This window comes from Oryctolagus cuniculus, chromosome 15 (assembly GCF_051225735.1).
Source record: "Oryctolagus cuniculus isolate XC-2025 breed Fujian yellow rabbit chromosome 15, ASM5122573v1, whole genome shotgun sequence".
NCBI classification, from domain to species: Eukaryota; Metazoa; Chordata; class Mammalia; order Lagomorpha; family Leporidae; genus Oryctolagus; species Oryctolagus cuniculus.
Genome location: NC_142881.1, coordinates 36,234,635 through 36,261,480, shown reverse-complemented (window position 1 = coordinate 36,261,480; position 26,846 = coordinate 36,234,635). Strand labels below are relative to the sequence as shown.

The window sequence follows — 26,846 nt, the reverse complement described above, 5'->3', positions numbered from 1 at the left end:
AGGTAGTTTAACCCACAACACTACAGCCCTGTCCCCAAAGAGCACACTCCTTTAAATGGGGGAGAAAAACCAAATTGTAGAAGAGTATTAAGTAGGAGAGTACAGTCTCATTTTATAACTCTTCTCCCCTCTCACCACTATCTAGTAGGTGGGCCAAACAACTGAGTCTTGCAAACTCTTAACACAAAATGGTTGGAAGGTTAAGGAAATGATTGGGACAGGTATAAGCAGATGAGGGGCAAGCTCCAGAAGCCAGTTCTTGTTAGTTTGGTGCCACCTAGATGCAGTTTTTTTCTTTTATTTAAATATCAGTGGAGACCCTTCTGGGTCATGTGGCTGGTTGAAGTTCCAGGTTAGTTAGATTCCTGGCTTTCTCTGCTTAGTTTGCACCATTTCAGTAGCTTGGATGGGAGAATAGGTTAGAATTCTGCGGACAGGAGTTTCTGGCAAGTCCTCATTTCTGGATGGGTTTGCCTACCATTTACTTGCCTTGACACTCCTACCCTCTTAAGTCCCCCTTCTAAAGAGAACTTTAAGCTACCCTCATCTGACAATGGGGATAAAGAACAGGAGCCACCTTACAATCATATATCTCAATTCATAGCATCGCAGGGGTTTATTGTGTATATAAAATATTTATTCAGACAAAAATAACCTTGTATACCCCTGGCTTAAATTCAGAAGGACATATCCTAACAACAGAGGGCTTTTTGTGTGGAGAATTAGGTGGAGATAAATACCCCTGGCTAAATTCAGGACATATCCTAACATCAGAGGTTTTTTTGTGTGGAGAATGAGGTGGAGATAAAAAGGAGAAAAAAAGAGTAGGGGACAAGTTTGTTTTATTGATATACTTCTATGCTGCTTGAAAATTTTGCTGATACTTGTATTCAATGCAGCTTGCCTCCAGCCAATTTCAGCCTTTGTACTGTGGGTTTTGCTTCCTTCAGCTTGGCTGACAATTTCACTTGTTTCACATTTCAGATGTCCAGCATTTCTTCTGTGCTCACAAGCTACATGGAAATGGGTGGGATTCTCTTAAATGAACTTCACTGTGTTCTTTTGGACTCTCCAAATCCATAGCTAATAGGAGGTGAACAGGCTTACTGTGGGTCAGACCTTGTGGGTTTGTCAATATCAGGAGAAATACATTTCTTCCTCTCCAAAGACAGGTGTCTTCTTTTAGACTAGTTTATGAAACAAAGTATACAAGATATAGAACTAAGAACTGTTTCCACATTCCTAAGTAACAGCTCTGTTTTTGCTAGATTTTTCTCTACCAATTACTCATACTTTTTTCTCCTTTCAACAAAGATCCCAGAAGAGAAAACCATTGTTCAAGATGACAGAGAGGTGATCTTGAGCTCAGAGGAAGAGAGCTTCTTTGTCCAGGTGCATGACGTTTCCCCAGAGCAGCCACGGACAGTCATCAAGGCACCCCGTGTCAGCACTGCACAGGACGTCATTCAGCAGGTGACAGCCCCTTCCTTCCCCACCTCAGTCCTTTCCTTGGCATCAGTTGTTAGAATTAGTTGTCAACAGCTCAATTTATGAATCAAGTTCTAGAGCAATGGGGGGAAAGGAAGAGAGCGCTCCGAAGGCTGGAAGCTATTGGTTCATTCCTTCAACAGTGAACTGGTATCTACCAGGAGTTTGGATCTCTATCAGGCACTGATGATACCAGATCTAGGAAGCGAGGCTGCAGTGATCATTCCCTTGTCCCAAAGATGCCTGACCATCTCTTAAGGACCCTACAGAAGACAAGCAGAAGGCCACTCCCTTCCTCTAGATCATGTTTCTTTGTCCACACAGGTTCAGAGAACTGTGTACTTCCCTCATAGCCTGTTGTGGTTTGCATTTACTAAGCACTTGCCTGAGAAATGATACAGCATAATAATGGTTAAGAGCACAGACCCACATCAAATTGATCCAGGTTCAAACTACAGCTCTGCATCTTACTATGAGATCCTGAACAAGACCTTGGGTCTGTGCCTTAGTCTAGCTCCCTTTAAAAGAAAAAACCTCCCTAACTTATTTCTGTTGTAGAAACAACTCCTGTCCAAATTCACTAGCCTATTCCAGTTGGCTCCAACACATCATAAATCAAAGATACTCTTGTACTAAATGAAAAAGGAGACCAAGTGACTTCTGAAATTCCTTCAGAATACAAGACTGTGACAAGGAGGCAGCCTGTGCGACAGAATAGCTTCCAGAGGCAGGAGTCTGCTCCTTGGTGATTGTAATGATCTTCCTATCAGCATTTCGTTGTGAAGAATATCAGGTTCAAGTCTTTGTTATGTTATCAGTTGTGCATAATCTGGAATCTACTTACCTTCTAAAAGGTTAAGCTTCTTCATCTCAAAATAGGGATAATACCACCTAAGTCACAGACTATTGGGAAGTTTAGTAAGGTAATGTGGTAAAGTATCTTAAAAGTTGTAACTACACTAATGTGAAATGAGGAGTTTGGTGATCTGCTTTGGAAGATCCCTTCCATCTGTAAGTCTGCATTTTTCAACCATAAAGTTTCATTTAGAATGAATGCAAATATTGGAGGTACTGTGTCTTTCTTTATGCAGTTGACTTTAACTTATCTTTCAGACCTTGTGCAAAGCCAAATATTCCTACAGCATCCTGAGCAATCCCAACCCAAGTGACTACGTGCTTCTGGAAGAGGTGGTGAAAGACACTGGCACCAAGAAGTCTTCTACCCCAAAGCCCTCTCAGCGAGTCCTTTTGGATCAGGAGTGTGTGTTTCAAGCCCAAAGCAAGTGGAAAGGTGCGGGAAAATTCATCCTTAAGCTAAAGGAACAGGTGCAGGTAATGTTTTAAAAGTTACTTTACACTCTTCATAAATTTTTGATATTCATAACCACACCAGAATCAGATTTGAGAGCTAGTGAAATCTAGGAGAAAGTTCTTAAAGTCAAGGAATTTAGCTGGGAGAAAATTATTTGGCTATGTTTTCACGGTGAAAAAACAGGTGCTCCCCTCTGAGAAGAGCCTTTCTTTCCAAAGCTCTATTTAGCAGAAGAGGAAAGAGCTCCTTCTGACATGGTACATGGATTGAGGACTCTCAGTTTAACCCAGTACCAATGAAAGATTCTTTTTCCCCACAGGCTTCCCGAGAAGATAAAAGAAAAGGCATTTCTTTTGCCAGTGAACTCAAAAAGTTCACCAAGTCAACTAAACAGCCTCGAGGACTCACATCACCTTCTCAGCTCTTAGCCTCAGAAAACATCCAAAACAAGGAGGAGAAACCCATGTGTGGTTTGTCCCCTGGAGACACAATGGATTATCGGCAGTGACCAAGGGCAGCATGTTTTACCCAGGTATGCTGTCATTGCACCATTCTGAGACAGGTTTCAACTTAAATTACTCTGTGAGGCACAGTTAGTACTACATTTGATCTTGTCCAAGAGGAGGGTTTCACCTGAAGTCAGGTAAGACTGGTACCTTTACTATGGAAGGGACTCTGAAGATACACAAGGATCCTGCAAAAAGGTCATGGAAAATGAGACTGTAAGTTTACTGAGGGGCAAAATATTTTGAAATTCATGCACACATGAGGTCTTTAAAAAGTTCATGAAATATGCATATCATGAAAAATGTACAGATTTTAAAATTTTTTGCACCAAAATAAACTCAGGGAGTGCAGTGGAGGATGGCCCAAATCCTTGGGCCCTGCACCCCATGGGAGACCAGGAGAAGCACCTGGCTCCTGCCATCAGATCAGTGCGGTGCGCTGGCCGCAGCTCGCCGGCCATTGGAGGGTGAACCAAGGGCAAAGGAAGACCTTTCTCTCTGTCTCTCTCACTATCCACTCTGCCTGTCAAAAAGAAAAAAAAAAAAAGAAAAAAGAAAATTCATTTCTCCACAAAGTTTTTGCAGTATCCTCATATGTAGCTTGACCTTTTATAATATTAGACCTCCTTATTTTGTAGATAACTAAGCAAAGGACCCCAAGGCAGCCAACTTAACCAACGTATCTCAAAGCCTTATTTTATCAGTCTAGAACTCACTGTCTGGTATTCACAGAGAGTATCATTTGTTCTGTTTTAAAGCATATTATATGGAACCTGAACAAAAAGGCATGTTAGGAAATAAAACATAAGCTTATTCTTTTCACTTAAGAGTTTTTGTTTCTTTCATTTGTCTTTACGTTGTTTGAGGGAGAGATGGATAAACACAAAGATAGTTCCCATCTGCTGGTTTATTCCTCCAGATGACCACAATGGCCGGTGCTGACCGGACCCAAAGCCAGGAGCTTGGAACTCAATCTAAGTCTCCCATGTGAGTGGCAAACACCCAATTACTTGAGATATTATCACTGCCTCCCAGGGTCTGCATTATCAAGAAGTTGGAGCCAGTAGCCACAGCTGGGTAATCTGCAGTGGGACCCAGCATCTTAACCATTAATCCACTCACCCATCATTTAATTTTGTAATGAAGTTAAGGGAGAATTAAAGCCCAACTGTACCTATTTCACTGTAGTTCCAAAATTTAAAATTCACAAGACCAATCGTATAGTGAATGCACTGTGGCAGGATTATACTATAGAGAGTATCACCATATATCTATCACAATCAGGGATTTTGCATATAAAATTGGGGGAAGGAGTTTGGTTTAGCAGTTTAAAATACTGGTTTGGGATGCCATATCAAAGGACCTGAGTTTCAGTCCCAGCTCCACTCCTGATTCCAGCTTCCTCTTAACGAAGACCCTGGGAAACAGGTAATCAAGTTCCTGTGATCCACCTGGGGTGAGACCTGGCGTGAGTTCACAGCGCCTAGCTTTGGTCTAGCCAAGCCCCAGCCGTTAAGGGCATTTGAGGGAGTGAACCAGTGGATGGAAATGTTCTCTCAAATAAATATATATTTTGCTGCAAAATTACACAAGCTCACAAAGAATTCACTGACACTTCTTGGTGGAACCAAACTTGATTTTAAACAGCCTCAAAATGTGCATGTGTGTGCAAATTGTTTAACTCTTTACCATTATAGAGTTGATCTTATGTATACAAAGTTAACTGAAAATGAATCTTAATGGAGAAGGGAGGGGGGGAAAGGGAGGAGGGGTGAGAAGGCAGGTATTGTGAAAAGCATAACTATATTCCTAAAGTGGTACTGATGAAATTTGTATTCCTTAAAAAAATTAAAAAGCAATGCCAAATACAGGAAATCTCCCCTTTCAAAGAATCTGTATATACATCTATTCTGATCAAGGTTGTTGAGATTCTGTATGTAGTCTCATCAGAAAGAAATTTCACAACTATAGTAACAATTCCCATCACAGCCTCAGATAATATTGAGTGTAAATAAGATAATGAAGCTCCAAGGAAGTTCAGCACCCTTTTTCTGCTGAGTTACATCTGGGATTACAATTTTTTAAGTTCCAGACTTTGTTTACTGTCCCAGTGTTGCTAAATCAGTCCCTCCTCCAAAAGTCAAGTGAGCTTGAGGCCTTTTTAGGGAAGTGACAAAGTATGGTAATGGCTTTGTGAGTATGTTAAGGAGAGCAGTCAAAACTTAAATATTGTTTTTCATATTCAGAACTTAGCAGCAAATAAATTGTATAGGTGCTTATCACACCTATATTGTAACTCGTTGAAGGATAGAGTGAAATTAACACTCATGGTAGTGAATGTACCACCCTATATTTCAGAAGCCCTTTGTATACTGTACGATTGCTTTAGTAGGCTAAGACTACAACTCCAGGAGAGGGTGTTATGGCACAGGTAGTTAATCAGCCACTTGGGACTGCCACATCCCGTATCACAGTACCAATTTGAGTCCCGGCTACTACACTTTCAATCCAGTTTCCTGCTAATGTGCTAGGGAAAGATGCAGATGATGGTCAAAGTACTTGGGTCCCTCCAATCCATGTGGGAAACCCAGATGGAGTTCCAGGCTCCTAGCTTTAGCCTGGCCCAGCCCTTGTGGGCAATTAGGGAACGAACCAGTAAACTGAAGATCTCAGTCTCTCTCTGCCCATTCCCCTGTCACTCTGTTTTTCATATGTTTAAAAAAAAAAAAAAATACAACTCCACTAGAAATTTGTCTTAATATGCATGCTGTAGTGAACATTTTTTTAAAGAGATTTATTTATTTGAAAGGCAAAGTTACACAGAGAGAGGAACAGAAAAGGAGTGAATCTTCCATCCATTGGTTCATTCCCCACATGGTCACAACAGCCATGGCTGGGTCAGGCAGAAGCCAAGAGCCCAGAACTCCACTGGGGTCTCCTACATGGGTGGAAGGGATCTGATCAATCACTTGGATCATGTTCTGTTGCTCTCCTAGGCGCATTATCAGAGAGCCTGATTGGAAGTAGCACAGCCAGGACTCAAACTAGTGCCCACATGGGATGTTGGCATCACAGGTGGCAACTAACCCACTATACCGTAACACCAGCCCCTGTAGTGAACATTTTTCATTACTTGTATTTTAGAATGGGAAGGGTGGTAGTAATTTAGATGACTGCCTCTAAATTCTGCTTTCCTATAGAAAAAAGACATGTGGCATCATTCATTTGACATAATTCATGCTATCTGCTTTAAGAAGTTACAGTAATTCTAAGAATCTGAAGTAAATATTCACCTTACTCTTATCTGAATGCACAATGAATTGAAAGAATTCTGCCTTCTCTTCAAGTTGAAGAGTTTAACATTATAATAAAATTTTTTTCCTAAAGAATGTAGTGTTCCAGGGCAGAAATAGCTCATGTTCCAACATTAGGAACATCATGTTCTAACACTGTGTTTTTAGCAAACAAGCTGTCCCCCCAAACCTAGTCACCACTGCTGGGTTTCTGTTGGTTAAACAACTCTGAATACTTGCTATGCTATAAAAGTTTCTGCTTCATTTTCAATATACTAATTAGTCTATGTATATTACATTACAGGTGAAGCTCTCCCAGCAAGAAGTTAAAGAACAAACATGGCAGAAAAAATATAATTTCCTTATTTCTGTTACACTTAAAACTGGAAATTGATTATTTCTGAACTGAAACTGTCACACACGATGTAAGGTCCATGTTGAAGACAAGCAGAATGGCACAAGTTGGTAACTACCAGTTAATGTACTGACCAATGAAGGAAGGAAGCCCAAGGGATTGCCATTTTATAAATGTAAGCAGTTGGAAAACCCATCATAAGCTTGCAATAACTGAATTAGAACAAGGGTCGGCAAAGCTATATCTGTAAAGGGCCAGATGCGCGATATTTTAGAGTTGGCAACCAAATGGTTTCTGTTCCAACTACTCACCTCTACCACTGTAATACAAAATCAGCTGCAGACAGTACGTACAGGAAGGAACATGGTTAGATTCTGGTAAAACAAATTTACTGATGGACACTGAAATTAGAATTTGGTATGAATTTCACATATCTTCTTATAATTTTTTCAACCACTTAACAATGTACAAGCTATTCTTAGTTCAAAGGCCACACAAAAGCTGTTGGCAGGCTGGATGTGGCCCAAGAGCCATAGTTTTCCAACCTGAGAACTGAGGACAAGGAGCCAGTGTTAGCCATACATTTTGGCTGAGAATTGGAAGCTTTCGGGCATTGCAAATGTAAATATGTCCTACAACGTAAAATTCATTAAAATTAAGTCAATGCAGTTCCTATACTGTGTACAATAGTGCACTCTTCTTTAGAATTTTTTACATATAGAAAAGACATGAGTTTTTTAAAAACGGTTATTGCTTATATATTCACAGATTATTGCCTTCCTGTTTTTCACAAAATGAATTTAAAATGATGTGTAATTTATATTCTACTGAGTTGTGATGTCTTAACAAGGAACCTAACCATTTTTTAAAAGAAAAATAGATTTGAGTTGGTGTTTAAGGTAAACTTATTTATTTTTCAAAGTTTGTACTGACACTGTACTTATATATTTATTAGACATAACTTCCTTGATATTCAATGGGTTAGAAGTGTTACTTTTCTACTTCACTATTTGAAGACAACCCTCCTAAAATGAAAATATATGTTATGAATATCTGAAATGGGCTTGAGTTTCATGTAAAAGAGCTTCATTTCTGCTTAAGAGCTATCGATCCAAGCAATACTTGCCATTTAATGTAAATTATTTTTTAAGACCTTGCTGTACAAAACTATTAGTTCAGTGTAAAGGATTCTTCTTGGTACGAAACAAATTACATTTTCCTCTAAAGTAAATCCCAAACTATCTTTAAATTGCTATTAAATTTCAAGGTATTTTTCTTTGAATTATGAAGCACACTAAAATCCTAACTTTTGCTTTCAGAAATTTTTAAGAATTCTAAAAATGAATAAAGTAGTCCTCATATTTCTTGCATATCCCAAAAATTGCAGTGGTAAAATACATCACACAGCTTTCATGTCATTTAAAGATCTTAGTAAGTCAAAGCCTTAACACCAGAACCACCACCATTTTCTTGTCAACAGAATTCAGACTATAACAGTTTGATACAGTGCTACTATAAGCTTTCTTTTAAATGAAATAGTCTGTAACAAATGCACAATGCTGCAGCATTCAAAACACTTTCAAACTTCTATAATAGATCAAATGGTTTGCCTTACCATGTGTTGGAAACTGGATTACTACTCTAGAGGCAACAAGAAATGAAAAGGAAGACTGTTCTCTCTAGGTTCTTCATTTGGCTTTGACTCTTTCTAAGCACTAGTCCACCTACCTCACCCCCATAAGCTTTAATGTAGTTGGTTTGGATACAGCACAAATCTGAATCCTACTCTGAGACTGAATGGGAGACTAAGTTGTTTTGCAAGAGTGAACCCAGACTACTGCCTATATTGCATCCTAATCTGGTAGTTCATCACATTTTGAGGTAAACGCATATACTCTATTTGAGTCTGGGTTTTTAAGTAGAGGGTCTACTTTACATTACAACTGACCAGCACAACCTAGTGTCTGTCAAAAATATGAACATTTCTTTAGAGCCTATCTGAATTACAAAGCCATTATCAGTATACCAAATGCATTTATGATGCATCTAAAACAGCCACCAGGACTGTACCAACTACCACTTCATACTTTTAACCTGAAATGAAAAGAATAAACATCCAAGTTTGTTTTATTATAGTACTTAATAAGCTTCACTAAGAGTGAAAAGAAAGGAGAATTAAAGTATGAATTCTATCAGTCTGCCCACTTTAAAAAGACAATGTGTGACATGGAGAAATAATACAGTTTAACTTCCTCTCAGTCACTTGCTCATCTAGAATTGGCTGTTTTGCAATATGATGTAAGATTACCAGAGTGTTGTGCTACAAAGTTAGGATTAGTTGGGATAAACTATAGCAAATAACAATATTATCTGAGCAGAAAGTGCTGTCCTTGTTTCATGTGTTACTTACAGTCCTCCAGCTGGGGATAAATACAGAGTGTAGACTCAGCAAAAGTGGAGGATCAAGTGCCTTGTTTTTTACCAAACTTGGCTTTTGTCAAGTCCTTCTATCTCAGTGGCTCTGGAGACACTGAGGCTCATTAATCAAAGTATGTCCCCAAGGATGTTGTAGAGTTTCCTTTTTAATTCAATCTTCCTATCAAGATCCTAAATCCTCCCTATCAGTATCTCTGTACATCTCTCCACTTTACCTACAGGCTTTCCTTAATTCTGCAAAGTAACTGGGGGTGCTTTCTGATCCAGTAAAACTAAGTAAACTCAAACACAAAGCTCTTACAGATGTGCTTCCATGCTAATAAACAAGACTAGGATTTTCCTCACTACTGTTTTTGATCTTAGACTTGACAGAGTGAAAGGCATCCTATACGGCAAGTGCTCTCAAGATGGCAGTCTCTGATCCCTTTTCATTTGCTTCTCTCACATCAGCAGTGAGTCCAGAAAAAGAACATACCTGTTCCCCCAAAAAGGTATCAGAAAAGGGAGACTACCTCTTCCACAGAGTTCAGATTTGGGTCAACACATTTTCTTGATCCTCTGTTAACAATGTATGTGTTTTCTGCCGTATCTATATTTAAATTTCCTATAAGCAATTCTTGGCTGGTGGCTAAGAACTTTGACATAAGAATACCTGAAATGAGTATCTTTGAAATACATGTCTTAGATTCAAAATAGACTATGCTGAAGCCTGTCAAAAAGCATTCTCTGAAACCATCCCTATATCAGATGACATAAGTATCTGAACTTTGAAATAATTCCTAATATTGATTAGATAATACTGCTTTTTTTTTTTAAGTGCTGTGTGAATGATTTGCCTCAGCATAAATCATGAAAGACTAAAACTGTCTTATGCCCATTACTACCCCAATTCACTTTTAAGTGCATAGCATAGTGCTAAGTTCATGGTAAATGCTCAATATTAGGTTAAGACACAAAAAAACTACAGTAAACCTTCGTATGACCTCAGCAAAGTACATATGTGATGAATAATGGCATTGGTTCTGAAAAAGAAACTCATCAACATAAGGTCATATAAAGTTAATGCACAAGTATATTTCATCATCAAATTCATACAGGACATTCAAATATTAGATGTATAATTTTATGGTCCCTCTGCAAATATACATGTAACAAGAAATTAGAAACATAATACAAGCATAAAATAGCTGATGAATTTCTATTTTACAAATGAATTTTCATCTAAACTACAGTTCCTGTTGCTGAAGTATAAATGTATTTGTATATGTTTGGAAAATAAATGATTTGTGACATGGTATGGTAACTTGTGCTCTTATGGGGACAGACCTTTGGTTACCCACAAATTAGTAACACTCCTAGGTTTTGTTTTCTATCTAAAGGATGGGCTATATGTAAGCCAATATTTACATGCTGAATCATACCTTTCTCATCATGAAGCAATCAAGCCTAAAAAGTCTGACCTCAGGGAGCAGCACTGTGGCTCAGCAGGTTAAAGCTATGGCCTGCAGTGTAAGCATCCCATATGGGTGCCGGTTTGAGTCCCAGCTGCTCCCCTTCCAATCCAGCTCCCTGCTAATGGCCTGAAAAGGCAGTGAAGGATGGCCCAAGTGCTTGGGCCCCAGCATCCATGTGGGAGACATGGAAGAAGCTCTGCCTTTGGCCTGGGCCAGGTCGTTGCGGCTATTTGGGGAATGAATCAGCAGATGTAAGATTTCTCTCTGTCTCCAACTTTCTAAAATAAATAAATATTTAAAAATAAAGTTTGACCTCACAAAATACTTCTAGAAAAATCACAGGGGTGGGTGTTTGGTGCAGTGATTAAAATGCCACCTGGAAAGCCCACATTCCACGTTGAAATACCCAAGTTTGAGTCCCAGCTCAACTTTATTTTCTTTTTATTTATTTTTTTGACAGGCAGAGTTAGTATGAGAGAGAGACAGAGAGAAAGGTCTTCCTTCTGTTGGTTCACTCCCCTAATGGCCGCCATGGCTGGCGCTGCATCAATCCGAAGCCAGGAGCCAGGTACTTCCTCCTGGTCTCCCATGCAGGTGCGAGGGCCCAAGCACTTGGGCCATCTTCCACTGCCCTCCCAGGCCACAGCAGAGAGCTGGACTGGAAGAGGAGCAACCACAACTAGTACTCCGGTGCCCCAACCAGGACTAGAACTCAGGGTGCCAGCACCGCAGGCGGAGGATTAGCCAAGTGAGCCACGGCGCCGGCCTCAACTTTTATTTATTTGAAAGTCAGAGTTACAGCAAGAGAGGCAGAGAAAAAGAGAGGAGAGATCTTCCACCCATTGGTTCACTCCCCAAATGGTCACAAAGACCACGGTTGGGCCATGCTGAGCCAGGAGCTCCATTTAGGTCTCCCATATGTGCGCAGGGGCCGAAGCACCTGGGCCATCTTCTAATGCTTTCCCAGGCCACAGCAGGGAGCTGGATCAGAAGTGGAGTGGCCAGGACTTGAACCAGTGCCCAAAGGGGATGCCTAGGCTGCAGACTGTGGCTTAACCTGCTATGTCACAGCACTGGTTCCCCAGCTCCACTTCTGATTTTTTTTTTTTAAGATTTTTATTTGAAAGTCAGAATTACACAGAAGGAGAGACAGAGAGTGAGAGAGACGTCTTCCATCCACTGGTTCACTCCCCAACTTGCCGCAACTGCTGGAACTGCGTCAATCCGGAACCAGGAGCTTCTTCCACGGGTGCAAGGACCCAAGGATTTGGACCATCTTCTATTGCTTTCCCAGGCCATAGCAGAGAGCTGGATTGTAAGTGGAACAGCTGGGACTCGAACTGGCGCCCATATGGGATACTGGCACCATAGGCATCAGCTTTACCCACTACACCACAGCGCTGGCCCCTCCACTTCTGATTCTAACTTCCTGCTAATGTGCACCTTAGGAAGCATTAAGTGTTGGTTCAAGAACTTGGGTCCCTGCCATCCACACGAGAGAACCAGCTCGTTGTTTCTAGCTCCAATCTGGCCCAGTCTGGCTATTGTGGGCATCTCAGGAGTGAACTAATCAAAGGTACCTTTCTCTGTTTTTGTCTCTCTGCCTTTCCAAAATAAACAATAATTCACCCAAGACTATGCTGAAAGATTGACATCAACTGTTAAGTTGATATCCTACCACTCTACTGGAATAGTAAAGGAATTTTCTTTCATTTACTTCATGAGAAAAAGAGCTCTATGCTTCAGACCAAAATAACAGGCCATATTACTATATGATTCCTGTACAATGTTTCAAATTCTCACAAGAATCAAACAGATGTTTTGATTCAACTATCAACAGTAGAAAATACTTACAAGTTAGTCACTGACACATGCATTTCACTGGATAGCCCTAAAATATTTGGAAAGCTGCTATAAAGTACTGCTACAATAGGCATTTTACCTATACAAAGGGAAAACGAAATGAAGCCCCCACCACCACCACCACCATCTATACAGAAAAGTCTTAGACTTGCTTTTACCACCCTGGAGAAATTTTTCCAATTACCTTCCAGGACATGTCAATTAAAAATGCAAAAAACTTTAGAGACTACAACTGTATTAAACATTCTTTGAAAGCAGCTACAATGAAGGCTAAATGAGGCTACCTGCTGAAGTATATCATTTATAAAGAACTAATGGGGAGCAGGGACTAGCGCTGTGCAATAGTAAGGTTAAGATTCCACCTGCAGCACAGGCATCCCATAGGGCACTAGTTCATTTCCCAGCTGCTCCACTTCCCATCCAACCCTCTTAATAGCCTAGTAAAGCAGTGAAAGATGGCCCAACATCCACGTGAGACTCCCAGAAGCAGCTCTGGTTTCTAGCTTCAGATAGGCCCACCTCTGGCTATCGAGGCCATTTGGGAAGTGAACCAGAGGATGGAAGACCTCACTGTCTCTCCTTCTGTAACTCTGTCTTTCAAGTAAGTAAATACATCTTTAAAAAAAAAATAATAATGAACCTGGGACTAATTTCCAGCTTTTTTTATCAAAAATTTTCATAAATATATTTTCACTCAAATTTAGAATGTTTCTCATTTGCATCTATGATATTGCAATAAAAATATTTAGTTTTAAAGAGTATTTGCTTATAAAGAGCAGCTTAACTAGGTAAAATAAAAACCTTTTCATGGTCTTGATTTTTCTCTTCTATATAGCAACTACAGTTCAGTATGAATCAATCCAAAGTGTTTTTTAACTATAATATGTACATTAATTTTTCAAAAAACAGCATCATGAAGAAAGAAATTTCCAAATACCTGCAGGAAAAAAAGGCTTGATTCTCTTAATGAGTAACATTTTCAGAATATAGAGTGAAGCCATATGCCATGCAAAGGGTAATGTGTCCTCTTCCTAATCACTCTTAGGAAGTTTTCCTTGTATACAAAGGTCCTGAGCAGACAACATATCTTGATGCGTATCTGCATACACACACACACACACACACACACACACACACAAATATATAACAAAGTCTACTGATTCTTCATTCTTTCTACTACCGTAACGATGTTTTCAAATATTTGGTGAAATCCAGGGGTGATTGAGTAGCAACTTCATTACAATGTCTTTTGACTAGCTGATTTAAATCTTCATTTAAAAGTGAATCCCCTTGTACAATTTTATCCTGAAAAATATTAAAAGTATGAGTTGAAGTTTTCTTGGCCATAAGCAAAAGTCAGTTAATAGGCAGAGTTAAAAATGGCTACAGCTGACATGAACACATGAAACATAACAATGACAGATGCTTGCTCAGTCTTGAACATTTCCTGTACTGAATAAAAGTCTCATGACCATCTCTGTATAATTCCAAGCCTAACCATCCATCCTATTATCAACACCTCAATGAAAAAAATCTATGTATAAAACAATTAAGCAAGCTGGAGTTAGAGTTACTAGGAGACTTATTATTTTGGTTTTTCTTTTTCAAAATAAAAGTAGAGGTAGGCATTTGGCACAGCAGTTAAGTTGTTACATGTGTTGCCACATCCCATACTGGAGTCTCTGGGTTTGAATTCTAGCTCTACTTCCAATTCCAGCTTCCTGCTAGTGCACATCCTAAGAGGCTGCAGGTGATAGCTCAAGTATATGGGTCCCCACCACCCACTTGAGTTCCAGGCTCGATTTCAGCCTGGCCCAGCTCTAGCTGTTGTAGGCATTTGGGGAGTGAATCATCTTTATAAATAATTTCTTAAAAGGTAAAAAGTATTACATACTGGGCCGGCGCTGCGGCTCACTAGGCTAATCCTCCGCCTAGCGGCGCCGGCACACCGGGTTCTAGTCCCGGTTGGGGCACCGGATTCTGTCCCGGTTGCCCCTCTTCCAGGCCAGCTCTCTGCTGTGGCCAGGGAGTGCAGTGGAGGATGGCCCAGGTGCTTGGGCCCTGCACCCCATGGGAGACCAGGAAAAGCACCTGGCTCCTGGCTCCTGCCATCGGATCAGCGCGGTGCGCCGGCCGCAGCGCGCCGGCCGCGGCGGCCATTGGAGGGTGAACCAACAGAAAAAGGAAGACCTTTCTCTCTGTCTCTCTCTCTCACTGTCCACTCTGCCTGTCAAAAAAAAAAAAAAAGTATTACATACCTTCTTTTTGGAGTGTGAAGATTCAACAGGAGGATTGAATGTCATTGTTGCCATGCTGTAAGTCTCAAAAAGTTCAGCAGCAGATCTATAATCACAAATATAAGAAATTTGGAGATACTACCACGTATAACTTGAAAATAATTAGATTGCACCCAAAGAATGACTCATATTTTAAACCCATAAAAGGTGTAACGCTATCCTGCTTTTGAAACCAACCAACCAACCTACTTATTAAAAAAAAATCCTAGTTTCTCACATAATGTCAACACTATCCAACTAAACCCACCTCAGAGAAACCTCGTATACATTTTGAAATGTAGGCCTAGAAGACTCAGTGTGATCAAATCCCAACCCAACCACAGTCCCACGAACAATACACAATGAAGCCTGACTCAGTCACGGTAGCCAAAGGACTGAAGCATGGGCTTCAGCTACAACTCAACATTGCAGCTGCTGGCCTGGATGAAAAATAAGGAGGGGCCATTTAGGACAGAAAATATATCTATACCCATGGGCATGCTAAAGAATCCTTAATGATCTGGGGTTAGTTTCCATTCTCTTAAAAAGAGGGACAAAGAATTGTTCTCCTTTTTCTCTGCTTTCAAAAAACAAGGCTGAGGGGCAGGTGACAAGGTAAGGATGGGGGCAGTTGGCAAGTGTGAAGGAAAGGGTTTATGGAAAACTGTCATGACTCATTTAGTAAGGGCAGCAGTTGACCACTGCCATCTAAAAATCTAAAAATACAGTCAGTGTCACCAAATCTAGAGAAGAAATAAATGTGAATTTTAACCAAATTCTTACAATATTTAAAAGATAGCAACTAATTCAATCCTTGTACAAACTCTAAGAGGCAAAAACTATCAGCCTGGCCCATAGGTCACTGATTTAGGATCTCTGAATTGAAAAAGCAGTGGGCTTGTAAAAGAGAGAAATCTGCAGCGAAGAGCACAATGTTACTCCTGAGTGGTGGGCATTACAAAGTGCTATGGTTTGAATATGTGCCCTCCAAAACCCATGGCCAATGTGATGGTATAAAGAGGTAGGGTTTTAACAGGTGTCTAGGCCATAAGAGCTCCTCCCTTGTGAATGGGATTAAGGCCCTTATAAAAGAGGATTAAAGTATTGTCCTGTTTGCCCTTTGACCTTCTGTCACATGAAGTCATAGGTGCTTCATCCCCCAGAGGATGGAGCACCAGGGTGCCATCTTGGAAGCACAGAGCAGCTTCCATCAGACAACAAAAACTGTTGTGGCCACCTTGTTCTTGAACTTTGCAGCCTCCAGAGCTGTAAGCAATAAACTTCTGTTCTTTATAGGGCCAGCATTGTAGTACAGTGGGTTGAACTAGCACCTGCAATGCCTGGATCCCAGGTGGGTACCAGTCTGAGTCCAGCTCCCTGTTAATGTGCCTGGGAAAGCAGCGGAGGACGGCCCAAGTCCTGGAGCCCCTACAACCATGTAGGAGAGACATGGATACAGTTTCAGGCTACTGCTTCAGCCTGGCTCTGCCCTGGCCATTACTGTCATTAGGGGAGTGAAACAGCACGTGGGAGATATTTTTTACCTCTTTCTCCTGCCTGCCCTCCCCCCCCCCTTTTTCTGTAACTCTGCCTTTCAAATAAATCAACCTTTAAAAATTTTTTCTGTAATTTTTATATTTCTTCCCTCTTATGAATAATTGAAGTATTTCCCAAATGGGGAAGAGTGGAGAGGAAAATTTTTTTTCAACTTTTCCATACTTTCTAAAACTGTCAAAATAAAAAGTTGAGGAAAAAGGAGCTTCTTGGGACAAGCACTGTGGTGCAGTGGGTTAAGCCACCTCTTAATGTCTGCATACTATATTGGAGCACTGGTTCAAATCCCAGCTACCCCACTTCTGAACCAACTTCCTGCTAATACACCTGGGAAGGCAGTAGAGGATGACCCAAGTACTTGCCCTGCCACTCATGTGGGACACTTGGATGGATTTCCAGTTCCTGGCTTCAGCCTGGCCCAGCCCTGGCTATTGCAGGCATTTGGAGAATGAACCAGCAGACAGAATATCCTATTCTCCCTCTCCTTCTGTTGATCTGTTCTTCAAATAAATAAATGAATTTTTAAGAAAACAAAGATATTTCTTTTAGGAAGACCCCTTTCCCTATCTGGAAGAACATAAGGTAGATGTAGGAAGAATCCATCCAAGCTTTTTGTAGGATGGGAAGTACTCCTGGGAAGGCCAAGGAAAGAAAGTGGTGCCCTTCTGGTGCCAGTGTTCCAAGGCATCTCTTTTTCTCTCTCTCCTTATTTTCTCACTTTCTTGCCACAGCAGGACCATTCAAATTAAGAAAGTAAGTAAATACATAAATGGAAGCTCCCTTGGACTGGTGATTTATCTGCACATAAAGTAAATATGTGAAACTTTTCAAATATCACTTAAAAAGAAAGGTTTTAAGTGATTACACAAAACTAACAAAATCACAGCATGTTTTTCTGTTTAGAATAATTCAGGAGTATGAAGTAAGTTCATATCCAACTGGCACCTTGTATTTCATGGTCTATTACTTTACAAAGCAGACTTTTCACAGTCAATGGAAATACAGCAAAGGTGTCACTACCTTCGGCTCAGCTCGGGCCTAAGTGCTTCAGAGCCTTCAACAGGTGCTCCAGCAATCAGGTGCGCTGCAAATTTCTGCACTACGGGATGGTAATGTCTCTGAAGAGGACAAGCACAGTTTACAAAGGTCATTACTTTACAATACAAAGATTCATCATGGCGAAAATTTTCTTTAAAAAGCCATACACACACACAGACACATACATATTTATTTGCCCCACAAAACTGTTACCATTTTCTGCTTTGAATTTTTCCTCAATGGATGAAAGAATAGTAAGAGCAAAGTAAAAATGAGACATATTAATGTAATAATTTTTAAAAAGAAAAGGGGAAAAAGGCAGGCCCAGAAAAATAAAGTTTAGGTATTGTGGCAATAACTATTTGTGGTTAAAAAATAGGGGAAAAAAAAAAAAAAGAAGGTTGCTCTTACCCGCAGTGCATGCAATTCCCAGAGAGCAGTGTTCTGAGCATTACAGTACTCGGGCTCGTCCAGCTCAGGGAGGAAAACTCCACTTCCTTGAGATTCATTGTCAAGCAAGAGATCTGTTTTGGGGAAAGTCTGCAAAAACGACAAACAAGAAGGTTAATTAGGGGCTGGTATTGTGGCGTAACGGATTAAGCCACCACCTGTAATGCCAAAATCTCAAATGGGTGCCGGTTCAAGTCCTGGCTGCTCCACTTCTGATGTACCTCCCTGCTAATGGCCTGGTAAAGCAGCAGAACATGGCCCAAGTGCCTGGGCCCCTGATTCCTTCTGGGAGAACTGGATGAAGCTTCTGGCTTTGGCCTGGCCCAGCTCCGGCTATTGCAGCCATTTAGGAAATGAACCAACAGATAGAAAACCTCTGTCTCTCCCTCCCTCTTTCAATTAAATACATCTTCTTAAAAAAGAAAGAATTAAGGCCGGTGCTGTGGTGGAGCAGGTAAAGCTGCCACCTTAAGCGCCGGCATCCCAGATGGGTGCCGGTTCCTGTACCAGCTGCTCCTCTTCAAATCCAGTTCACTGCTATGACCTGGAAAGCAGTGGAAGATGGCCCCAGGGCTTGGTCATTGCACCCCCATGGCAGACCCTGAGGAAGCTCTTGGCTCCTGACTGCTGGCTTCAGATCAGCTCAGCTCCGGTCATTGAGGCCATTTGGATTGTGAACCAGCAGATGGAAAATCTTTCTGTCTCTCCCTCTCTCTGTAACTTTGTCCCTCAAATAAATAAAAAAATAAATCTTAAGAGAGAGAGAGAAATTAATTAAAATGAATACTGTTATTTAAAGAATGTTGAGGCAGGCACTGTGGAACAATAGGTTAAGTTGAAGGTGGGGTTGCAGGCATTCCATATTGGTGTGCCTGTTCATGTCTTGACTATTCCACTTCCAATCTAGCTCTGTGCTATTGCCACTTGGAAAGCAGCAGAGGATGGCTTAAGTACTTGAGTTCCTGCCACCAAAGTGGGAGGCATTCCTCACCCCTACCTTCAGCCTTGCCCAAAACAAGCTATTGCAGGCATTTGGGCAGTTAACTAGCAGATGAAGTTATATCCTTCTTTGTGCCTTTCAAATAAATATCTTTTTAAAGAAAGATATTATTGGTCTGTACTTGTATTTACGTTTTAATTTATGGTTGTATAAGAGCTATAAGGCCCTGACAGAACTCTTGGCTCCTGGTTTCAGCCTGGCTGTTGCAGCTGCCTGGGGAGTGAACTGGCAGATGGAGGATCTCTCCGTGACTCTTTCACATAAATAAATTTTTTTGTTGTTTTTAACTTATGTGACAGGCAATGTCACAGAGAGAGACACACACACAGAGAGAAATCTTCCATCCACTGGTTCACTTTCCAGATAGCTGCAATTACCAGGGCCAAGCCAGCCCAAAGCCAGGAGCCCAGAGCTTCTTCCAGGTCTCTCATATTGGTGCAGGAGCCTAAGCACTTGGTTCATCCTCTGCTGCTCTCCAAGGCACATTAGCAGGGAGCTGGATTGGAAGGAAACAGCTAGATCCTGAACCAGCACCCATATGGGATGCTAGCATCAAACGCAGAGGCTTAATCCACTATGCCACAAAAAATAAATCTTTAAGGAAAAAAGGGGGTTTATATTATAAAACAAAAATTGCAAGATTATGTTTTATCTTGGCTTGCTTTGAATATAATTTACCTTCCAACAGAAGATATTCTTTTCACCCTGAAATCCCACTTGTAAAGATGTTTCTTGGCTGGCACCGCGGCTCACTAGGCTAATCCTCCGCCTTGCGGTGCCGGAACACCGGGTTCTAGTCCCGGTCGGGGCGCCGGATTCTGTCCCGGTTGCCCCTCTTCCAGGCCAGCTCTCTGCTGTGGCCAGGGAGTGCAGTGGAGGATGGCCCAAGTGCTTGGGCCCTGCACCCCATGGGAGACCAGGATAAGTACCTGGCTCCTGCCATCGGATCAGCGCAGTGCACCGGCTGCAGCGCGCCAGCCACGGCGGCCATTGGAGGGTGAACCAATGGCAAAGGAACACCTTTCTGTCTCTCTCTCACTGTCCACTCTGCCTGTAAAAAAAAAAAAAAAAAAAAAAAAAAATCTTTCTTATAGAAATATTTGCTGTGGCATACTGGGTAAAGACACTGCCTGCAGAGCCAGCATCCATATGGGCTCTGATTCAGGTCCTGGCTGCTTCATTTCCAATCCAGCTATCTGCTAATGGCCAGGAAAAAGCAGAAGATGACCCAAATGTTTGGGCCCGACACCAATGTGGGAGACCTAGATGATGCTCCTGGCTTTATCCTGGCTCAGCACTGGCCACTGCAGCCATCTGGGGAATGAACCAGCAGATGGAATATCTTTCTAACTCTGACTTTAATAAGTAAATCTTTAAAAAATAACAACAAAATGTCACTGCACCACTAAGAACTAAGCTCTGTTCATCTGTATTACTACTTACATGCATTAATACTCTGGTAGTAGCTAAAATGCCAATGCTTGAATTTGGAAGAACATGAAGAGCAAGGGTACAAAGGCGCTTGATGAAAGCCAGGGCTCGTTGTTGAGAAACTTGCTTTCTGCGCTTGGTTAGCATGATGTCAAGGCACTGGAGTACAATCTCTACACCTTCATTGGTAGCACCTGAAACAGCACACACATCCATCAGGGCTGTACTCTTTATTTCTGCATTATGCAAATTTCACTTAACTTGAGAAAAACCCAAGATGAACTGTTGCACTAATCCTAAACCATTTTCCTAACCAATGAAGTAGTACTGGTGAACTACTAAAAGATGCAGTGGGCTATAGTTACTGCACCTCCAGTCAATTCTGAAAATTCTCTCTCCAAGTCTTACCCAAGTTAAATACATATTTATGGCACTGGGAAGCCAACATTTTATGTACCCATTCTTATTTCTCATCCACGATTGACTGTAATTCTAGACGTAATATATTCTTAAGAGGCAAGTCTGTAATAGAGAAATATCTAAACATACATACCTGCATGTAACTTGAACAGTGTTTTGTAGAGATGTGTATAGAACTTCATTGGATCAATATTCAGAACATCACCTTTTAAATAATAATAAATACTAATTAGGTATATTTACAGCCTCCAAAAATGAAGCAAACAAAACTTGTCCGGGGGGGAAAGGAAGGTGGGGGTACTATGGCATAGCAGGTAAGGCCTCTGACTGCAGTGATGGCATCCCATATGGGCACTAGTAAGAGTCCCAGCTGCTCCACTTCCGATCCAGCTCTCTGCTATGGCCTGGGAAAGCAGTAGAAGATGGCCCAAGTCCTTGGGCCCCTGCACCCAAGTGGGAGACCCAGAAGAAGCTCTTGGCTCCGGATGGGCGCAGCTCCCACAGTTGTGGCCATCTGGGGAGTGAACCAGCAGATGGAAGACCTCTCTCTCTCTCTGTCTCTGCAACTCTGCCTTTCAAATAAAAACAAACAAACAAACAAAAACTCCTTGACTGGGGGGCAGCGCTGTCCCATAGCAGGTAAAGCTGCCAGCTGTAGTGTTGGCATCCCATATGGGTGCCGGTTCTAGACCCAGCCACTCCACTTCTGATCCAGCTCTCTGCTATAGCCTGGGAAATAGCAGAAAATGGCCCAAGTCCTTGGGCCCCTGAACCCGCGTGGGAGACCCAGAAGAAATTCCTGGCTCCAGCTGCTGCAGCCATTTGGGGAGTGAACCAGAGGATGGACAATCTCTCTCTCTCTCTCTGCCTCTCCATAACCTTACCTTCCAAAATAAATAATTAGTTTTTTTTTCTTTTTTGACAGGCAGAGTTAGACAGTGAGAGAGAGAGACAGAGAGAAAGTTCTTCCTTCCCTTGGTTCACCCCCTAAATGGCCGCTACGGCCAGCGTGCTGTGCCAATCCGAAGTCAGAAGCCAGGTGCTTCCTCCTGGTCTCCCATGTAGGTGCAGGGCCAAGCACTTGGGCCATCCTCCACTGCCTTCCTGGGCCACGGCAGAGAGCTGGACTGGAAGAGGAGCAACCGGGGCAGAACCGGCGCCCCAACCTGGACTAGAACCCAAAGTGCCAGCGCCACAGGCGGAGGATTAGCCTAGTGAGCCGTGGAACCGCCGTAAATAATTCTTAAAAAAATAAAATTCACTGGGGAAATATCTTGCAGCTAGTGATGTGGCATAGCAGGTTAAGCCACGCTTGTTGACTCTAGTATCTCTCCTGAGAGCATCAGCTAGAGACCCAACTATTCGGCTTCCAATCCAGCTCCCTGGTAATGCAGCAGAGAATGGCCCACATACCTAGGTCCCTTCTACCCACCTGAACTACTGGCCTCAGCCTGGCCCAGACTTAGCTGTTTCAGCCATTTTGGGAGTGAACCAGCAGATGGAAGATTTCTCTTTCTTTGTCTCTCCCTCTCTATAGCTCTATTTTAAAATAATAATCTTAAAAAAATCTTAGGGCTGGCACTGTGGGATAATGGTGAAGCCACTGCCTATAAAGCTGGCATCCCACATGGGCACTGGTTCACATCCCAGCTGCTCCACTTCCAAAACAGCTCCCTGCTAATGGCCTGGAAAAAGAAGCTGAAGATGGCCCAAGTGTCTGGGCCCCTGCCACCCATATAGGAGACCCATATGAAACTCCTGACTCCTGACTTCAGCCTCACTCAGCCCTGGCTGTTGCAGTAATCTAGGGAGTGAGCCAGTGGATAGAAGATCTTTCTCTTTCTCTGTTTAGAGTTAACTTTCAAACAAATCAATCAATGTTTTGTTTTGGTTTTTTTTTTTTTTTTTTAAAAAAAAAAAGGCTTACCTTGCCCAGAAAGAATATGAAAAGCAGTCTGGACACAGTGCAGACTTTCTTGATAGCTTAGCTCCTTAAAAAAAAAAAAAAATCATTAAAAATTATAATTACCATTAATATCTTTAAAAAGTAATTCAGCAATAAGAGTTACTTACACCAGACTCAATGAGAGTATGAAGAACTACTAATAAATCATCAAAAAACTCGACATTTATAAGGTGAGCAAACCTAAAATCAAACAAAACTTAGTTATCAGAAATCCTGAAAGCAGAAATAAAGCAGATAAACACTGATTTCTGAATTTTTTAATGTTGTTTATTTCAGAATATTAGCTACGATAGAGGTAGTGGCAATTATCAATACTTTTAATTGATTCATTGGCCTGACAATTCACACACTGAGCACTAGAGTACACGAGACAGACTAAAATACACGAAACAGACTAAAAATACCACAAAATGACCTCTGCCCTGAGAAGGAAGTCACTGAGATCAAATATCCCTGAGCAAAGTTGATAATTTCTCCAGCACTACTCTAAGTCATACAGGAGGAGCCAGAAGTATCAGCTTCTAAGAAAATCAGTGCTAAGAAGAGAGAAAAGAGGAAAGATTTTGCCACTCATAAAAATATGGACTATATGCTATGATAGCTTTAAAACGGAAATAGGGGCTAGGCATTAGACAAAGCATTAAGACACCTATTAAAACAACTGCGTCCATGGGAGAGCCCAGGTTTGAGTCAACTCTGCTTCCAATTCTAACTTCCCTGCTACTGCAGGTCCTGGGAGGCAGCAAATGTCTCAAGTAGTTGAGTCTCTGCCACCCAACCTGCTCCAGAGCGTCTGGTAGGGGACGAATCAGTGAATGGAAGGTGTCTCTCTTTTGGCCTTTGAAAATAATTTTTTTTAAGGAAATAATACTAGAACTGGTATCTAGTTTAGGCTCTGCTCTTAATTATCTAAGTGATACCCAAAAAATTACGAGTGCCCTGGGTTTCTATTTCTAGAAATAATGGAGAGTACTAACAGAATTAAAGAGAAATGATATTTTGGGCTACTAAATGTGAATATTCCATTTAATATATCAGATACTGTGTAGATTAAAGTCAGAATACCATTCAATATTAGTGAAGTCTTTGACCCTATGTAAATCTTAGAAAAAGACCTTAGGAATAACATGTTCAGGGCCAGCACGTGGTGTAGCAGGTAAAGCCACCTGCAACACTGGCACCCTACATGAGCACCAGTTCAAGTCCCAGATGCTCCACTTCCAATCCAGCTCCCTGCTAATTTGCCTTGGAAAGCACTGGTAGACAGCCAAAGTACTTGGGCCCTGGCCACCCATGCAGGAAACTCAGATGCTTTGGAGGAGGTGCAGGGAGTGAGAGAGGGAGAGGGACTGTATGTATGCATAATTCACATAATATTCTTACTAGATACTACCTCAAATAATTATGAAAAGCTATTATAACAACCATTATACAACTCTCATTCTCCTACAAGGTCATTCACCAGTGTTGAAAGAATATGCAAGGCACTGTGGCAGGTAAAGACAGTGATTTGCAATGCCAGCATCCCATTTGGGTGCCAATTTGGGTTCCAGCTGCTCTACTTACAATCCAGCTCCCTGCTAATGCACCTGGGAAAACAGTGGAAGGTGGCCCAAGTACTCAGACCCCTGCTACTTCCCTGAGACCTGGAAGAAACTTCTGGTCTCTGGCTGCAGCCTACCCCAGCCCTGGCAGTTGTGGCCATTTGAAGAGTGAACCAGCGAATGGAAGATATTTCTGTCTCTCCTTTTCTCTAACTCTGCCTTTCAAATAAATTAATCAATTAAAAAAGAAAGAGAGAGAGAGGGAGAATATACAAAGACCTTTTTCAGCAGGAATAGATTATGCAGGACTAGAGAAATGATGTACAAACTGGATTAAAATAGACGACTGGCATGAGCCACTCAAAGTGTGATGGTAGATAATCAACATAAGTAAAAAGAACCAAGAACTGAGACATGAGCCTTAAGACCTTACAGATATCTAGCATTTACTAAAGCACAAGGGAAGAATTTGTGAAGATCTTAAAATACAAGTTTTTGCAGGGTCGGTGCTGTGCACAGTAGGTTAATGCTCCACCTGCGGCACCAGCATCCCATATGGGCGCCGGTTCTAGCCCTGACTGCTCCTCTTCCAATCCAGCTCTCTGCTATGGCCTGGGAAAGCAATAGATGGCCCAAGTGCTTGGGCCCCTGCACCCAAGCTGGAGACCCGGAGGAAGCTCCTGGCTCCTAGCTCCTGATCAGCATTGCTCCGGCTGTTGAGGCCATTTAGGGAGTGACCAGTGGAAGGCACACCATTCTCTCTGTCTCTCCCTCTCACTATCTGTAACTCTACCTCTCAAATAAATAAAATCTTAAAAAAAATAAATAAAGTTACCCTCCCCCCCCCCTTTTTTTTAAAAAAAAGATCTATTCATTTATTTGAAAGGCAGAGTCATAAAGAAGCAGAGGCAGTGAGAGAGGTCCTCCATCCACTGGCTCACTCCCCAGATGGCCACAACGGCTGGAGCTGCACCCATCCAAAGCCAGGAATCAGGAGCTTCCTCCGGGTCTCCCACCCAAGTGCAGGTGCACAAGGATGTGGGCCATCCTCCACTGCTTTCCCAGGCCATAGCAAAGAGCTGGATCAGAAGTGGAAGAGCTGGGGCTCAAACCGGTGTCCATATGGGATGCTGGCACTGCAGGCAGCAGCCCCACCCACCACACCACAGCACCGGCCCCTCAAAATACAAGTTTTGAGATGAGAAAACCAAGAGTCCATTGTTGTAAACAGATTCAACGTGGCTGACTAAAAGGGAAGCAGAACTGAGGGCACTGGCTCATCATCAATGAATTTTGTGAAATTCAGGATTACTTTGGTCTTATTTATTTATTTATTTATTTATTTATAATCTAAAAGGTTTTAACCAACACAGCCCTTACTTGGCAAGACCTTCTAGAACTGCTGGCAGGAGAGGTGACTTCTGTGCCTTCTTCAATATTCTGAAGTAGGTTACAAACACAATATTCAGAGTTTCTGTGTGCTGGCAGATAAAACAGACACAACAATATTAGCATAATATGGTATGTTGTCTCTTGAGTTAATAAATCTTGACTTTCAAAGCTCAACCTTCCCTTCTCTTTTCCTTACCACCCTTCCCTGCAATTCAGTACTAGGAATTTTAACAGAATGAGAACACACATCCAATAATTTCATAAAACTAGCACTGATCACATCATGTTTCTTGCATATTATAAAATTCACGTATCTAAGTCTCATGAAGTAAACCAGAGCTGTACAACCACAAATTCAGACAACAGGTTTCTTGTTAGAATCCTAACTGCCTAAAGCGTAGCAGAATGTGAGACTGCCTACCAGTCTAAGCTTCTTTTCCGTGCTCTCTGAAGCCTCCGCCTCCAGAAGCTCCCGCTCCAGTCTCTCCTCTGCTTTCTTCCACTGGAAATAGATCAGGGGGGAAAGAAAGGAAGAGCACATGCCACTACATGAAAACAGCAGAATATGTGTATGTTATAAACAATCCACACACAATACCTACAAGTTATCTATAAATGCACATATAAGCAAAAATAAAAAAAGAGGTATACAAACCAAATTCAAGTGGCAGTTGCCTCCTGGGAGGAAGGCAGGAAAGAGAGATCAGAAAGAGAAACAAAGGTGATTCCCACCTCTTCTCAATGGTTTCTTTCTTCTCAAGGGCAAAACTGAAGTCAATCTATTAATATCTTCTCATTCTGAATGGTGGATATATGGGATATGCTATCATTTTCTACAACTTCAATTTAAATTTTTCAAAGAAGATTAAAGAGAAAAGGAAGAACATGCTAAGCCTCAAAATAATTCCTAAAGTTAAAATAATCTATAACATGGATGTCAGGCATCAACAACACTTCCAAGGCCAGCACTGAGGGTACAGCAGGTTAAGCCATCTCTTGCTATGTCATCTATCCATATCAGAACACCAGCTTGGGGCCAGTGCTGTAGCACAGTAGGTTAAGCCTCCA

At 41.7% G+C, this 26,846-nt stretch overlaps 2 protein-coding genes across 22 annotated transcripts in view; one reads left to right on the top strand and one right to left on the bottom strand.

Moving 5' to 3' along the window:
• Positions 1 to 10,687, top strand: part of PLCE1 (phospholipase C epsilon 1) — a 311,578-nt gene extending 300,891 nt beyond the window's left edge. For 16 of the 20 annotated variants that reach the window (XM_051823420.3, XM_051823419.3, XM_051823418.3 and 13 more), the window contains 4 exons: positions 1,315 to 1,473; positions 2,602 to 2,820; positions 3,120 to 3,332; positions 6,904 to 10,687. In XM_051823420.3, coding sequence (XP_051679380.3) covers positions 1,315 to 1,473; positions 2,602 to 2,820; positions 3,120 to 3,308 — 567 coding nt within the window. In that variant the 3' untranslated portion in view covers positions 3,309 to 3,332; positions 6,904 to 10,687. The remainder of the gene's footprint in view (positions 1 to 1,314; positions 1,474 to 2,601; positions 2,821 to 3,119; positions 3,333 to 6,903) is intronic. The other 4 variants (XR_016222119.1, XR_016222118.1, XR_016222117.1 and 1 more) reach the window with 1 other exon arrangement.
• The window catches only part of NOC3L (NOC3 like DNA replication regulator), a 55,592-nt gene continuing 39,190 nt past the window's right edge, over positions 10,445 to 26,846 (bottom strand). Inside the window, exons 12-21 of one of the 2 annotated variants that reach the window (XM_002718388.6) lie at positions 26,200 to 26,280; positions 25,767 to 25,867; positions 22,950 to 23,022; positions 22,804 to 22,867; positions 21,010 to 21,081; positions 20,469 to 20,650; positions 17,987 to 18,115; positions 17,558 to 17,655; positions 14,966 to 15,050; positions 10,445 to 14,012 (exon numbers count right to left, since the gene is read on the bottom strand). In XM_002718388.6, coding sequence (XP_002718434.1) covers positions 13,884 to 14,012; positions 14,966 to 15,050; positions 17,558 to 17,655; positions 17,987 to 18,115; positions 20,469 to 20,650; positions 21,010 to 21,081; positions 22,804 to 22,867; positions 22,950 to 23,022; positions 25,767 to 25,867; positions 26,200 to 26,280 — 1,014 coding nt within the window. In that variant the 3' untranslated portion in view covers positions 10,445 to 13,883. The remainder of the gene's footprint in view (positions 14,013 to 14,965; positions 15,051 to 17,557; positions 17,656 to 17,986; positions 18,116 to 20,468; positions 20,651 to 21,009; positions 21,082 to 22,803; positions 22,868 to 22,949; positions 23,023 to 25,766; positions 25,868 to 26,199; positions 26,281 to 26,846) is intronic. The other variant, XR_016222121.1, reaches the window with a different exon arrangement.